The sequence below is a fragment of the Diabrotica undecimpunctata genome, chromosome 7, assembly GCF_040954645.1.
Source record: "Diabrotica undecimpunctata isolate CICGRU chromosome 7, icDiaUnde3, whole genome shotgun sequence".
In the NCBI taxonomy this organism is placed as follows: domain Eukaryota; kingdom Metazoa; phylum Arthropoda; class Insecta; order Coleoptera; family Chrysomelidae; genus Diabrotica; species Diabrotica undecimpunctata.
In genome coordinates, this window is record NC_092809.1 from 140,923,982 (window position 1) to 140,939,840 (window position 15,859).

The following is a 15,859-nucleotide window of genomic DNA, read 5'->3' on the forward strand; positions in this document are numbered from 1 at the left end:
TGGAATTCTGTAAAAAAATCTTCCTCTTAGCTCTTCTTCTACAGGTACTTTATTCCTCTTTATGTTAAATCACTATTCAAGCCTTCAATTATTTTCATTTGTATCGTTCTTTTTGTTTGATACTAACAAAATATCGATAAACTAACTTACCGTAGGTGTAAATAAAGTTAAAGGGGCGATTAAAAAAATAAATGAAATGATGCTCGTACAAATAATTTGCTCATAACATTTATTGAGGGATCTTCTTTTTAAATAAAACTGTATAAACAGTTCCTTTAAGTCAAAGAAGGCGATTTCAACATCAATTTTCCAGAGATTGAAAGACTTCTAAGAAAATCAAAAAAATAGGTCAGAGTAGGACAAAACGAATCCTACACAAATGAGTATTTCATATATTACATGCAGTCTTACAAAAACACAATCAATAAATTCCAAATAAGTATGGAATAAGTGCAAAAGGCCCAGAGAATCGTCGAAAATACGAATCAAAATGCCGGCATTTACTGTCCTTGAGAGTAATTCCATGGATTTGTTTGCTGTTGGTTCCACAACGGAGAAATATTGAAGGGGCTGTAGCTCTCCCTCGGTGATGACTGTTGCGGTTGTTGCGGCGATTGCTAAAACAAAGTTTAAGATTATTATTATCTAAAATAACAAGGATGTTCAATAAGTTTTATCGTTCAATAATAGATGGCACTATTAGATTAGTTTTATTTTTCTAAAGATGGTACAACTGTTTGCTGTGAAGTCCACGTGTAAAGATCTGTCAACTCATTGATATATTTATCGCTGTCCAAAATTTAATTTATCGAGTATTTTTATAGAACGAAAAAAATATATTGTGCCCCAAATCAAATTCATGAAAGATAGTGAAAAGTGTACAAGGTGAATTTTAAATTTAAATGTGGTCATAAAAGTCTGGAAGACGATTCACAGTCCAAAAAGATGCATAAATACCTGGAATCATAGCACAAATATGATATGGTCCTTAGTTATGGTTATGAGACTTGGTAGAAAGAATGGAAAAAAATAATTTTATGCATCGTTTCATCACTATAGATGGAACTTGTGTCTACCACGATTCCACGAATTATCACAAATTTTCTTTTCTTTATTGTCTGGGTCCACCATATATTTCTTTTCAGTCTAGGACTCAAATACCTCTTAGATCACCTACAAAACTGTAATACCAAGTATTCCGTGGGCGGTCTTTCTTCATTTTCCCTATTGATCGTCTGCCCAAGACCATTTTTGGCATTCTGTCCCTTTCCATCCTTTGCACTTGTCCCAACCTCGCAGTCTTTGTGCTCTTATGGAATTTGTAATGTTGGGTCACTCATACAGTAATTCTAATTCGTTATTTCTCCTTACTATTGGCCCTTTCTCACCAATTTTCAGTCTCTTGTTCATTCGTAGATTCCTTTCAATATCTTCTCTCCAACCCTGTAATATGATTTTCTTAATACTTATGTTTTACTGGCATAAGTTACTGTTGGTCTTGTAACATTTTTGTACAGTCTTATTTTTGTCCTATATTTTGACTTCATTATCATTCTTAAAATTCTTTAAAAATGCAATTATCGAACCAAGTCGCAGAGAACTCACCACAACCAAATGCAAGAAAGGAGATTGGATGACAGAAGAAATCTTGGAAATGATAGAGGACACGTAAGAAGGCAAAAGAATATCAACATAACTCAGTATCAACAGCTGCATAATCAAATAAGAAGGAAAATAAGAGAAGCCAAAGAGACTTATTTCGCTGGAAAATGCCAAGAAATAGAAGAATTACAAAAAAAATATGATAACTTTAATCTCCATAAGAAAGTTAAAGACTTAGCTGGGGTAGCAAAACAAAAAACCTCAAGCATACTATTGGACAACCAAGGAAACATTTTAGTGGAGACAGAACAAGAATTAGGAAGATGGAAAGAATATATAGAGGAATTATTCCATGACCAGAGACAGGAATATATATATATATATATATATATATATATATATATATATATATATATATATATATATATATATATATATATATATATATATATATATATATATATATATATATGAAGATAATCAGAGTAAAGACGAGGGACCCAAAATAACAAAGTCAGAAGTTATAAATGGCTTCCAAACGTCCCTTAAGTGAACAAGAGCTACAAGAGGAAATGAACAAATTCTTTTTAGAGAAAGATGAGGATGTTATGTCATACGAAACTAATTCAGAAACAGATTCAGAGTCAGATTATTTGGAAGAACAGGAAGTGTCGGAGAGTGAGGTGAGCGACAAAGATTCATCAGTTGACGAACAGCTTTCTACTAGTCAATTAACAATTATAAAAGGTAAATCTAACCGTAAGTGGACTATGCAAAAACCAGAAAGACTACTGTTCGATCAAAATATAATAGATAATATTGTTATTCATACTAATAAGGAAATTGAGCGAAAAACTATACTTTTGGAAAACAAGCAGTCATATCACCGTAGAACCGACATAACCGAAATCCGTGCTTTTATCGGATTACTCTTTTTTGTGGAGTAGATAAGTCAGATCGAAACAATATGGAATGTCGTTATATAGAGCAAAAATGTCAATGAAACAGTTGTAAACACTTTTCTTGGCATTAAAATTGTTATGATGAATGATGCCAAAGCATGGTATATGGTTAACGCTATTCCTTGCATTGGTAAAGTTAATACTGAAAACAATGAGTCAGTTCCGTCGTGTTACGTAAGAGAACTTTCTAAGCTGATATAATTGTTGACCATTGGATTTCCTCCACTCAGTATAAAATTACTATGATTGGGACTTCGAGAAAAAACAAACGAGAAATACCTCCTTCGTTTTTAAATGGAAAAGTCGAGAGATGTTCTCAATTTGCATTTGATGACAATAAAATCCTGGTGTCGTTTGTTAAAAAAAAAATAAAAACAAATTGGTTGTTTTGTTGTCAACGATGCACTATTCAGATGAAATTCATCCTGAAAATGCTTGATCACAGCTCCATAAATGCTGCTAAAATACACAGACGGATATACTATAAGCTTTTCAATTGAAAGAACCTTTACTTAGAGTTCGGTTAGAAATTTCGACTTTAAATATGACTCTAAAAGACTATAGAAGAGATATTTTGGAGAACAACATCTGAACCAAGTAGTTTATCAAAGCGCGTTAGATGTCACTTTTGCACCGGAGATGGAGACAGAAAAACGAAACTTATGTAATACGTGCCAACTTGCCATGTGTGATGAACACCGTGCAGTAAAATGTTTTAAATGTGCACAATAAAATGTTTATCTAACATCTTACTGTTCATTTCTTTATATTTCCCCAGAATAATGTTTAGTTTATATTTCCACATAATAATGTTCAGTTTAAAGTTTGTTAAATAAAGAAAACCAGTCTTTTATTGACATTATTTTATTTGCTTTACCAAATGTTAAATAAAGAGAACCAGTCTTTTATTGACATTATTTTATTTGCTTTACCAAATAAACAATATTTCTTTTTGGAAACATCTGTTTTGTTAAAATGGTTTATTATAGATACTTCAATAATGTAATTCAGTTCAATGTACCATTTTTGCATAAAATCTTCATAATTAATAATATTAAAATATGGGGTCAATAAGACCCCACGTTGCCTCATATGTATGTAAAAATATCGGTGCCTACGAAAGGCACCTAAAGACGATTAACTAACCTCATCTTTCCGGTGAAGAAACTCGTCGAAACCCGGAGGTGTCCTGGTAGGAGTCCTCGTCGTTTCTGGAGCCCAAGGTTGCCACACCGAAGACGATCCCCACAAGTAAACGTTTGACGCCGATGTCACGTTGTTCTGCGTTGGCAAGGCGGTAGCTTCGCTCAGGAGGGAATTCTCGTTCAAGAGCGGCGTGTCCGTCAACAGGGGACTATCATTCAGTAATGGGTTGTAGCTCTCCCAATAGGAACTTGTGTTTAATAGATTTTGGTTCCATGGATCTTAAAAAAAGAATATAAATTTAGCAGCTGTAAACTTTTACTACAACATACGTTAAGCGTGTTAACTATACTCTTACCTATATCGTTTCCTTCTTCATAATCTTCTGCACGCAGCGAAAATTAAAACAAAAAAGACTGTATTAAATAAAATCGTATAAATTTGTCTTAAAAGACATACCTTAGCCGATAAACAGCTTAAAAAATACACGACTTTTACTACTATTAGTACTATTACTCCAAATACGCTGTAGCCCTTGGTGTGTTTGGCCTTGATCAATATCTTTCTCAGCTCCGTTACTCAAAGTTTCCTCAGATTTTTTTTAATTACCGTCGATCCAACATAGAGGGATCTGATTTTCGTCGATGACTTCAGTCTTTGGAGTTCCGGTGTAAAATTTATTCGCAGATCTTTTATATTGGAAAAGAAAGAGGTCTACGAATCCAGCTTTTTAATGTTACGTCACTCCTATCGAAAATTTGAAATCATCGAGGCTATTTTGACCTTTCTAACTTGTAATGCAAGCAAACCATTCTCTCAAATTTCAAATCCACGACATTTCTTCGATTTTTAGGATGTAATTTTGTTCTCTTATAAAATAACCTTAATATTGGAGCTTTCTTTTTTTTATTGTCGACATAGCTTCCGCTTTTTTCTTTGCCTAGCTGAACACTTTCATATTTGTCCCGAGTTTTATCCCTAGTAACTGACAGTATTTTATGTTGTTCTGAAATTATGTTCTTGTGATCATATATAATATAAATATATTTAAGGGAAGAAAAAATATTGTTACCACACGATGTTAATAGCAAAGTATCAAGAATAGATGATGATTTGTAAAAAGAAGTAAAAGGAATACATGGAGAAAATAACAGAAACAGAACGGAGGAAGGATGCTTGATTGAGTTTGTTTCATTCGCAAGTTAATCAAAACTAATAGTTTCTACAACCACAAAAACATACGCAAATGCACTAGAGAAGTGTATTTGAAAAAGTAGGATAATCAACAAGCCTTATTTCAGCAAAAATTTGAGTAGAAACTATAAAACCATAAACTAACAGAAAAAAATACAGCAGGGAAATACAAACTAGCACTATAAACAAAATTAGAATGAGGATGAAATCACCAATAGGTCCAGTATCAGTGGTGATCACTTATAGGAATACTTTAAAAACTCATTAATAGAAAGGAATAAAGAAATATGTGGAACAAATAAAAGAACTAACAATACTAAACAAACAGAACAATCGAAAGCTAAGAAAAATATAAAATGGAAAGAAAGAAAATTAAAGATCAAATAACTCAACCAAATGGATAGAATTTGTCAAAAAAAAAATGAAGAGATAGTAAGGGAAATCAAAAACTCTGTTATAGAACACTACTAAAAGCATGGCAAAGCGAAAAAACACAACACAATTCATATAACAAATGACTAGATAAAAAAATACTTTCAGATTTACTTGATGGACACTTCAGATTACTTGGTGAACAGGACACGTAGGAAGTCAGTGAGGGTTACGATCTGCGTTATTTACAATATTTAACAATGAAATAATAAAGCAATGGTAAAAACAAGAGAAAAACTATTCGTCGGACACAGACAATTACAAAGACTGGAAATTTCAGAAGCAGCATTTGCACATGACATAATATTCATAGCTAGAAGTGAGAAACAAGAACAAAAGGATCTACAGATTTGGGATGCTACATTAAAAGAATATGGAAGGAATCTTAACAAAAATAAAACAAGAAATGATAACAAACAAGAAAAAAATGCCTTTAAGAATCTGTACAAGGAACATACTCAGAGAAATATATATCTACGATAAAATAACTTACCTTCCATGATGGTATTTGCCTCCGAAGAAGTAAATCCCGTCTCCAAAGCACTTCCAAACGTTTGCTGTTGGTTCCAGGTATTCAAATCTCCCAAATATCCGTTCTCCCTGCCAACATTATCCAAGCGTATTTCATCAGAGAAAAAACTATTGGCCGCCTCGCTCCTTAAGCCGTTTGTATGTAAGAAATTATCGTGACCGAAACTCCCCTCGCCCATGGATCTTCGGTTGTTCTCGCTGGAAGACCTCCTGTCTGTGCGTCTCGATCCTATCGGCCCGAGTTCCGTCGGGGTGGTTTGTTTGTAGGGCTCCACGTACATGGTCGGTTTTGTAACTGCTGACTTCGCCGTACTTGTATGACTTAAGGGCCGATTGTTGTTCGAAAATAAGGAACACGAAGACTCAGATCTCGCCACGACGTCACTGAACTTGGCTCGACTCTCCCCCCATACCGTCGACGTAATGGGAGTTGGAAGAGGGACGTTGAAACTTAGAGGGTTTTTGTGTTTCTCGTGCTTCTCATTTTTTTCGTGTTTCTCGTGCTTGTCGTGTTTGTCATATTTTTCTGACAGTTCATTGTGAATTTGTTTGTTTTTCTCCAATGATTTCTTATGGAACCCTAGAAATACAAAAAAACAACCACATATGAAAATATGGCACATTAATATGACAACTGCTGTCATTTTTTTTAGGTTGTATGATATTTAACAAAAACAGTTGATAGACAACAGGGAACTTATGAGAGATATTAAAAATATGAAGAAAACTGGCATATAATTTATAGGTTTTGCTACGGAGATTTTGTCATTTTTGAGGTTATCTAGAGTTTGAAAGAATCCTTGACAGGGGACACGAACATGCGACAGACACTATTAATTATAAAAAGGATTGACATATAATTAGGAACTTTTACCACAGTAGTTTGATACCTTAGTCAATTCTTATCACCACCTATCAGTGAGTAGTTCAACTGTCACACAAACTATACCTATTACTTGATATTGTATAACTATTAATTAAATGTTTTTGTCAAGTTAAAATGATTTTCCAAAAAAAATTGCATTTAAAAATATTTATATAAAAAAGTTAAAAATGAGGAACATACCTTTTTCTTTACGTTCTTTTGAAATTCTCTCCTTCTTCTTCTCACTTCTGTCCTTTTGATGACTATGATGTTTGTTAACCGGCGTATTTAGAGTGTGTTCATTGGTTTTATGATGATCCTCGAAGTCTTTATTCTCCTTAATTTGTTTCTCGTTCGCCTTCGCGGCCTTCGCAAGTAATTTTTGATGTTTAAGTTTGTTGTGATGATTACTGTGATTAAAATGAACGTGTTTGAATTCGTTAGTGTGATTCGGATTGCCGTCTACGAAACCGCCGTTCGTACTGTTTGTCTTTTGGCTTTCCCTGTCTCTTTTTGTTGTCGTTTTTGAGCAAACTTTCACACTGATTCTTTGGTTGTTTTCTTTTTCGGGGTCTTCGTTGAGGCTGCCGTTACTCTCGGTCGTACTCGACGAAGTCTCCTCTTCGTATGCAGGTACTACTGTATTTTTGGTATGTTTTTTGTTGTGGAAATGAGATTTCTTTACCTAAAAACCAAAAAAGACAATAAAATTTTTGTTTCTGCACTGTGGTTATACTAAATTATACCTAAGATAATAATTATTAGAAAAATGAAGATCAAAATTACTGAGGTTTGGGGTTGCACCGGATTTTGCTACGTCGAGTTTTGGACTCCCTTCCTGGAGTCTTCATCAGAAATTTTGGATGAGTCTCAGTCCCAGATTCCTTCCTTCTCTATATGCTTCCCGTCACTTCTCTATACGACTGTCGTTTGTATTCGGAGATGCTAATTTTACACCGTGGATGGTCACGTGCTTCGTTGATGTTAAGTTTGAGAGGGGATGGAGCCAAGATTTTTGAAGGAGTGTGCTTGATTGATGGCTGAAGGTTGGACATTATGACTAAGGAAAGGTCTACATTTTGAAGGTAACCCGAATGCCGTTCTCTTTTATTGAGACAATTGCGGTGTTTTTCGATCCTAATAGATTCTGCGATAATTCTAACTAAAATCACTATTGTGACCTAAATGGAGATAATCCTGCTCTGTCGAAAAATTTGAGGACTGAAATGGAATGTTGAATGATGGTTTATAAATTCTGTTTTTATTCTCCGGTAATTCTGTAACATGGAAGACGGTGGACACGGAACAAGCACTGAACAGTCTGCATAACACAGTTTATAAAATTCCTTGTGCAGACTATCCACGATTCGAATATTCAATTCCATTCAATATCTGCCCAGTAAAGCACCACGATTATACAGGTCAATTTTTTTAATTCTATAACTACAGCCTTCTTCGGTTTATATATCAGGATTACAAGTATTATCCGAGAAGCTATTGAGATCAAAAAAGGCCTAATTATCTCAACAAAAGACCGGTTATCTTCAAGATGGAGACCTTTCCCCAATTCCCTACCAACAAAAAAATTTCGTCCGCTTCGTCCATCAATTTAGCTCTCGACGTCAAGATTCATCGTTCCACCCCCACCCAAACTCCACATCAACGAAGCCCGATATCATTAATGGTACAAAAGTATAATCTCTAAACAAAAGTGGAATTGGAAGTGGCACAGGGAAAATATATATATTTTTTTTTCGGGCACAAAATACTACAACATCCTTGTTACAGAGAATTAAACACGAGTGCAGTTGCGGTTAGAGTGGGTGCAGTTGTCCACACCCTTGGTTGAAAAGTGACAGCAGACGCGCAGAAAGAAGAAGATCAAGATGGCTATAGACTTTATTTGAGAGCAGAAGTACAATTTTTGTAATCAGTTGTTTGTAAGTTTGTTTCAGTAAAAATAAAGTAGAAACTAGTGTATCAATTTTACGCAAGCGAGTTTTATCCAAACAAGCGATTTTACCCCAACAATCCTTAACATCAATTTTTGTTCTTTTGGTTAGAATTATTACGCTAGCCCTTAAAAACTACATGGAAAACTTTTACATTTCACTGTTAGATATCATTAAGATATCGTTCGGTCAAGGAACGATATTTCCTTATTTAAATATACGCACGATTCGATTGGTTAGGGACTGAGTGTGGTTAAATGCCAACCAATTAAATATCTGTACATGAATATACTTTCTGAATATATAAATATTTTTTAATAATGTAATATGTTGGTTTTCATTCAGGAATACTCACGGACATCTACAATGCTTTTGTTGCTTTCTACTCCATGCATTAGAAAAAAAGAGGCACTGAAAAAAGCAGTGAGAGGAACTATATCAGTCTCCAATTGTGTGAAAAATTTCAGGTCTCTAGTTCATCGGGAAGTTGATTTAAATTTCGATTATAAAATACCATCTGTACATACGGACAGAAGCAAGTTACTAGAAATGTGTTAATAATATGATTTCATCAATTTTCACATCAAAAATATATTTGTCGTTAGTTTCAATTTATATTTGATTTAATTTGTAATTTTAATATCCTGTAACATTTATAGTTGGTGTGCAATTTTTTACCCGTATATAATTGAAAATAATCTCAAAATAAGCGAAATTACTTACCTCTTTTTCCTTAATATTATTTTGTACATGTTTCTTTTCTTTCTCTTCTACTTTCACAACCTCCTTTTCGTCTTTAGTCTCTTTAACTTTATGTTTCGGCTCCAGATGTCTTTCCTTCTTCTTCTCCACTTTGTCAGCCACCTGCATATAGCTCCCTTCCACCGGGGATGATTCGTTACTGTTCCGTTTGGCCAACTTCTTCTTGGCCTTTCCGGTCGTAGGAACCAGCACCGTATATCTTTCCACCTCAGGTTTAGAATTAATTTCCGGAACCTCTTCTTTCGTGGCTTCCTTCTCGACCTGGTCCAATTTGGTTTCCTCTTTACTAACGGTCACAGCTTTCTGTGACTGTATTTCTTCCCTGATTTGCTGCCCCACCAACCTCAAATCGAGAACGGGTTGGACTGCAGAATTGCTGGGGAAGATAAAAGAATCCATAGCTTGTCTTTTGATACGCTCAGCGTCAAGAGTGGCTACGGATACTATAATAAATAGAAGCAGTGACATGGCGACCACTGCCAAATAACTTAAATAGACCTCCCAAGTCGGTCTTGCTATCAGATCTGAGCACAACGATAGATATAACGATGGGATCGTCGTGTACAGGGTGTAATTCACCGGCATGTTCAGACTGGTACCTAACTGTAACGTTCGAGAAATTTTCGACAGTGTTAAGTCAGGCGTAAATGCTATATCTATCTTCTTAGTTTGGTTGGGGTACAATACGAATGATTCGCAATCCATGACCTTAAAGCCATAACCTTCACAAGGATATTCGTTTATGTGAAACGAATTCACATACAGAGTCACGTCCCCGATATTCCTTGCTGTAAAAGTTCTTTTGACTGTAAAATTCGGATCACCTGTGTAAAATTTTTGCTTCTCGCAATCCCTGAAGTGTCTCTCGGTCATCTCGAACGTTAGAGGCTGCAAGGAGCCTGGTTTTCGATTGCCAAACTTAAACAAAGGTTGCACACCCTTAGCATTCAACCGGACAACTTCTAAAATCGTAAGATTGTTCCTTAGTAATACTACAGCCGAATGGCAATGTCCGTCTTCCGCGTAAAATCCCACGGGGAAGGTAAATGTTTCTCCGGGGGGTAACAAAACGGGGATGCTTTCTGGATGCACGTTTACCCCTAGCATTTCATTAAAATAATTGATTTGTTCGTGCCTTGTGTCATTAGGAAAGAAAAATCCCGTAGTGAAAAATCTGTCGTATATACTTTCGACGTCAAGATTGGGCGGCAAGCCTGCCAACAGATCTAGATAGTTAGGATAATCGCTTCCTAATACCAACTGTACCACTATAGTAACACTGGCAGGATTACGGATAGTGATGTTATGATAGCTCATATTCCCCACTTGTGTTCGAGGAAACACTATGATAGATTTGTTTTCCAGGTTGTTATCGACCAACAGACTTGGCCAACTCATTTTTACTCTTGACCTAAAGACATGACCTCTTACTTCTGACGTATCTAGCCGCATGGATATATTTTGCCATCTTTTGGTTCCGTTTGCGGTTAGGTTTAAGTATCTATTGTAGAATGTGTTGACTAGATGTAAATCGAAGTCGTACACAAACTTAGAGAGCGAAAACATCTTCAACCATTGTGCTGAAAAAAAAAGTTGTATTGTCAATACAATACTATACTGAGTATGTTTTACTTTTCAAGGTTGGAAGTCCAAAAAATGAACATATTCGTACATCTTGTAACGTAATAAATATTAAGTGCTCTATAATATCTAAGACAATTTGTAGACCAAGATCTGGTAGACGACTGTTTATAAAATCCGTACAAAATAGTATCATTAAAAAAATAAATGAAAAACTGATATGTCTTTTTTACACACTTATGACAAAGCAAAAGTTGGAAAAGAGTGAAAAGAGTGAAAAGAGAGTATTATTGAAGTGTGTAAAAGATTTTAATTCCTAGCTGAGCGCGTTCGGACTAAAAAGCCATCTTCGGAGCTTTGCTACAAGAGAGCAGTGATTTCTTTCTTTCTCCCCTTCCTTTTACCCTATCAGGGTGTCGGATAGAAGAGCAGTGATTTAAATAACTAATTTTAATTTAACAATGTTCACGTACGTCAAATATAAAGTATCCTACTAGGAGAGATCGTGTGGAAGGCAGAAAATTGCTATTTTTTCTTTTCTCTTTTAAACAATGAAAAAAAAACACACAAAGGATTGTACACTTGGACTCCACAAAAAAACATTAAAAAATTTGGTTATGGTACGGGTATAAGAACCCGACCATTTGTATTGCGATTGAAGCAGCAGATAGAGTGAGCAAAATCGAATGCCAGTCCTTTAAATGATTTTTCAAACATGACAATTGATGTGATTAGAAGATTTTTTAAAAAATTATCCAAAAATTGTTGAATTGAAAAACATAATGAAATAAGAAATGTATCGAAGACTCTCCAAAATTTAGTTTTTTTTATATAAAAATTGCTTAAAATTATAATTGCTTACATTAAAAAAATATTACAGGAGATTAGTCGTACAAAAAGTTTCAATTCAGCCGACCGACGATTTATTTTTAGTTATTTCAGTACTCAAATACTCAACCATAAACACACTCAAATTTCAAGTACCATTTAAGCTTGTCTACCAGTTATTGGCCTCTCGACGTAATTACACCTGTTTTTGTATGGATTCACTTCATAAATCCCATACCGTAGCTAAATTGCCGATGTAAAATGCTTTCCGCATAACATTTATTCCATTGTTACATCATGTATGTTCATTCTTCAACTTCCTAGACTATATAAGTTACGAGATATGACAATAATGGTGTAAAAACGTCAAATCTGAGACCAGCATCATAAAAATTTAATCGCGATACTTTAACTATATTGAGCCCTCAAGAACTGTTCTAATTAGCATAGACTTTGAGAATAAAATATTCAACCCATAGCACAAAGTAAAACTACAAATTTGACTTACATACAGGCGTGATGGGCTTCCAATACGATAGGCAGACCAAATGAAGACTCTGGTGGGAAAATGCCTATGAAGCAGTCTATCTGGCACAGGATCGAAGCCAATGGAAACGGCAAGCTAACAATATTTCACCAAACCCTGATAAAAGCTCAAGGAATGAGGAAGAGGAGAGGCGTAAAAGTAAATAACGAATGGCAGTATCAAATTTTAGATTACGATGAAGAATGTCCTTGAGAAGGACATCCTGAGCTGTAGTTTCACTAAAAAGTGTTTTGGCAAAGCTATTTAAAGAGACTGGTACACAAAAATATGTACGTATGTCTTCACGGACATCTGAAAATATTGCAGACTTTCAGCAAGGTATCGATGAAAATCCAAAAGCATCTATTGCTGGTTTTAAGGTACTCTCAACTCACTCTATATTTACATTTTTTTAACGGAATCCAAATTATCCACTAGATTGATTTGATTTAACACATTTAAATATAACTTACCTGTTGTATCGCTTTGCAGCCCGGTGTAACATTCGGGATGACACCCCAACTCAGCATTTAAGAAGACGTGACCTACCACTTTCGAAGTCTTCGCGAGAATATGGCTTGTAAGTCGACTGCTTATCCTCTTGTCAGGTGGCAACGTAATAACGTCTTCTATTACCATCGGGTCGTTAAAACTCGAGTGCACCTTTAAGGGGTGCGTGCATAATTTGCCCTGAAACACACATAAATTGAAATCAAATATATAACAACCTATTTTGATGTATTTCGTACTAATATTATGTTGCAACACAAGGTCATGGGCGTTTTTCCTTCGACAAATCAGAAGCAATTATTAAAATACAATTGATACATTTGAACTACTTGATTTGGAAGTGTGCCAAATAACAAAACAGTTATTTCATCTATACAGTGCCATCTATGTGCTATTTTTATAATTTTTATTTCTACCTCGTAGTTGGATTCAAACAAAAATATATCAAAACAAAATATCAAATACTCACCGGAAAGCATTGATCGAAAACAAGTTTATCAGCTCCGATTTCCAACTTTCCAGGCGCTATTTTAAAATGAACTGGGATTTTCAAATTCTCGAACTGAGTTTCCACGTAGATGTCTCCCCATACTTGCCCTTCCACTTGAGTCGTTGTAATGGTGACTTTTATTATAGCATAATGTCCTGCTTTGAGATTATGCTAAAAGATATATGTTTTTAGTTATATAACGAACAATTTAATTAAAATTAGTAGGAAGAAGAAAGGAAAATCGTCGTTAGCAGCTCAAAGATCGCTTTAGTGTTTCATCGTAGTCAGTTTGTTAAAAATTAATGTTTAAAAGGGTTCATATTCATTGTGAGATCAATGAAGTTAAGAAAACGTTACGAGAAAACAGTTAGCGCTCACATTTTTCATACATTTTATTATTACTGGAATTATTTTTCCGCTATATTTATTTATTATAGCATAACCCTCGTATATCGACATAAATTTTATTGTAAACATGACATGTATGTTTGACATACCTGTTGCGGTTACCACGACGATATGTGTCATCTGTTTACGTTTTAACAGTTTCTTCCATCCGAAATTAGAATCTCACCGTTAAAACTTTTCTTAAAATAAGAAAAACGTCAACATTCAATTTAAGAAAAATTATTACTACGTTTAAGCTCTTAGCATATTTTCTTGTCTTGTAACTTGTCAAGTATTTTATTACATTATTTTTGATATCTTTCTTATATTTAACATTGTCTGTATTAACCCCATATACGAATAAGCATACATTTCTTCTGAGGACCGAGTTAGTGTGAGACGCTGTATAAGGTGGATGATAATACGTAACACCTTTGGTGCCCAACGTGGGGCCAACAATTTTACACATTTGGCATCGACAACATTCCTAATAATTCGACTAACAATTATAAGCTCCTCGTAGGCGTGGGACCTACTTTATCGATATGTGTCCGTGGTTCAGTAGATTTGGCGAATATTTTACAAAATTGCAAGAATACACAAATAAAACAAATATATACTTACACATTTAGAGAGATTCTGAAATGAAGGAGAAAATAACACCAGTCTGAAATCACCCGAACCACATCCTAAAATATCTGCGTGCGTCATTGGAATCGAAGAATGAACGTGTTTCACGTTCAGTGTAACGGGATTATGGTTGACGATCATAAAATAGACTTCTTTCTTGGTGTTGAAGCCCAGAAGTCCGATTTCCAAAGAAAAATCCTTACTTTTAAATGGCAAATGCTAAAAAAAAATTATAACAAAATCATGAATATAAAGACATTATTATGACTTTTTAGTCATTTATGGTTTTCAGAGACAAGTGAAAACACAAACAGTTGTGCAAAATATTAACACAAGAGATGTTTCTACTGTTTTGAAAACCACTAATTTGCAAACGGATGACCCGATTGTGTTCAAAATTTGACATATGAAGTTTGAAAGATATTTTTTTCTAAGCCGCATGTGGTTCTATTTATAGGTTAGATCCGATATTTTAAATAATGTCGTATATACAATTGGTTCGCTAGATGTTTGCAAAACTTTATACATACAAGCATATTTATGCGTATTCTTTCCACTTTTTTTATGTAAATATTCGCCTATGTCTATTTAAAGATCTTGTAAACCACTTAAACATTACAAAAAAATAAAGAAATTTACTTACCACTTGCAGCTTCCCATTGTAACTGACTAAGGAAACCCGCACGTGCGAAATGTTCGTTTTTAAAAGAATGAATGATTGCAATTGGAGATCTGATAGCCTAATGTTGTTTTTTAACTTAATATTAAATAAATTAGTTTCATCGCCTGGTTTTATCACCTTCGGCCAAAGGCTCTGAATCTGAAAGAAAAACACAAGGGTGAGTATCAATTCAAGTGACGTGATAGTTCTAGTTATAATATTAGATTTAGAGAAAGAGAGAGAGAGAGAGAAAGAGGGAGAGAGAGTGAGATTGTAGTTAAAGTTATAAAATAAAAAAAGGCACACGATACAGTTGTCGACGACCGCGGCGACTTCGTGCGCGCCACTTATGTCTGCCGCACCAGTGTGAGACAAGTTTCAAGTTTTGTTACTGTGCTCTGTAGTCACACATCTTTGTTCTAGACTTCTAGACAAGTGAAGAGACCATCTTCCTTAAACTTTTTTCCTCTGCCTCTGTCTTTTTGTACGGAGATGGGCGAATTATAGTGGTTATACGCATAGACTTAGATATAAATCATGGACATATATAAAACCCCTGACGCGCTACTACTCCTACTTGACATCAAGACGAGAGAGAGAGGGTAAAACAAAATAACGAGCTAGATAGAGATAGAAATTAGTTGAGAGATCCTGTTGACATTGGAAACTGCCGACTTGCTCAGTCTTATTTTATATATATATATATATATATATATATATATAACTTATGGTTCTATACATTTTAAAATGGCGGCGCTCATAAAAATCCCGCCAAATTTGAAGTACGCAGTGTGATTCAGTTT

General features: G+C 34.7%; 1 protein-coding gene across 4 annotated transcripts in view; it reads right to left on the reverse strand.

Moving 5' to 3' along the window:
• Positions 1-374: 374 nt before the first annotated feature.
• Tmem131 (Transmembrane protein 131) overlaps positions 375-15,859 on the reverse strand; it is a 63,710-nt gene continuing 48,225 nt past the window's right edge. For 3 of the 4 annotated variants that reach the window (XM_072538355.1, XM_072538353.1, XM_072538356.1), the window contains 10 exons: positions 15,039-15,215; positions 14,390-14,614; positions 13,358-13,549; positions 12,852-13,068; positions 9,405-11,023; positions 6,931-7,414; positions 5,827-6,444; positions 4,066-4,092; positions 3,711-3,988; positions 375-617 (listed from right to left, as the gene is read on the reverse strand). In XM_072538355.1, the coding sequence (XP_072394456.1) occupies positions 501-617; positions 3,711-3,988; positions 4,066-4,092; positions 5,827-6,444; positions 6,931-7,414; positions 9,405-11,023; positions 12,852-13,068; positions 13,358-13,549; positions 14,390-14,614; positions 15,039-15,215 (3,954 nt within the window). In that variant the 3' untranslated portion in view covers positions 375-500. The remainder of the gene's footprint in view (positions 618-3,710; positions 3,989-4,065; positions 4,093-5,826; positions 6,445-6,930; positions 7,415-9,404; positions 11,024-12,851; positions 13,069-13,357; positions 13,550-14,389; positions 14,615-15,038; positions 15,216-15,859) is intronic. The other variant, XM_072538354.1, reaches the window with a different exon arrangement.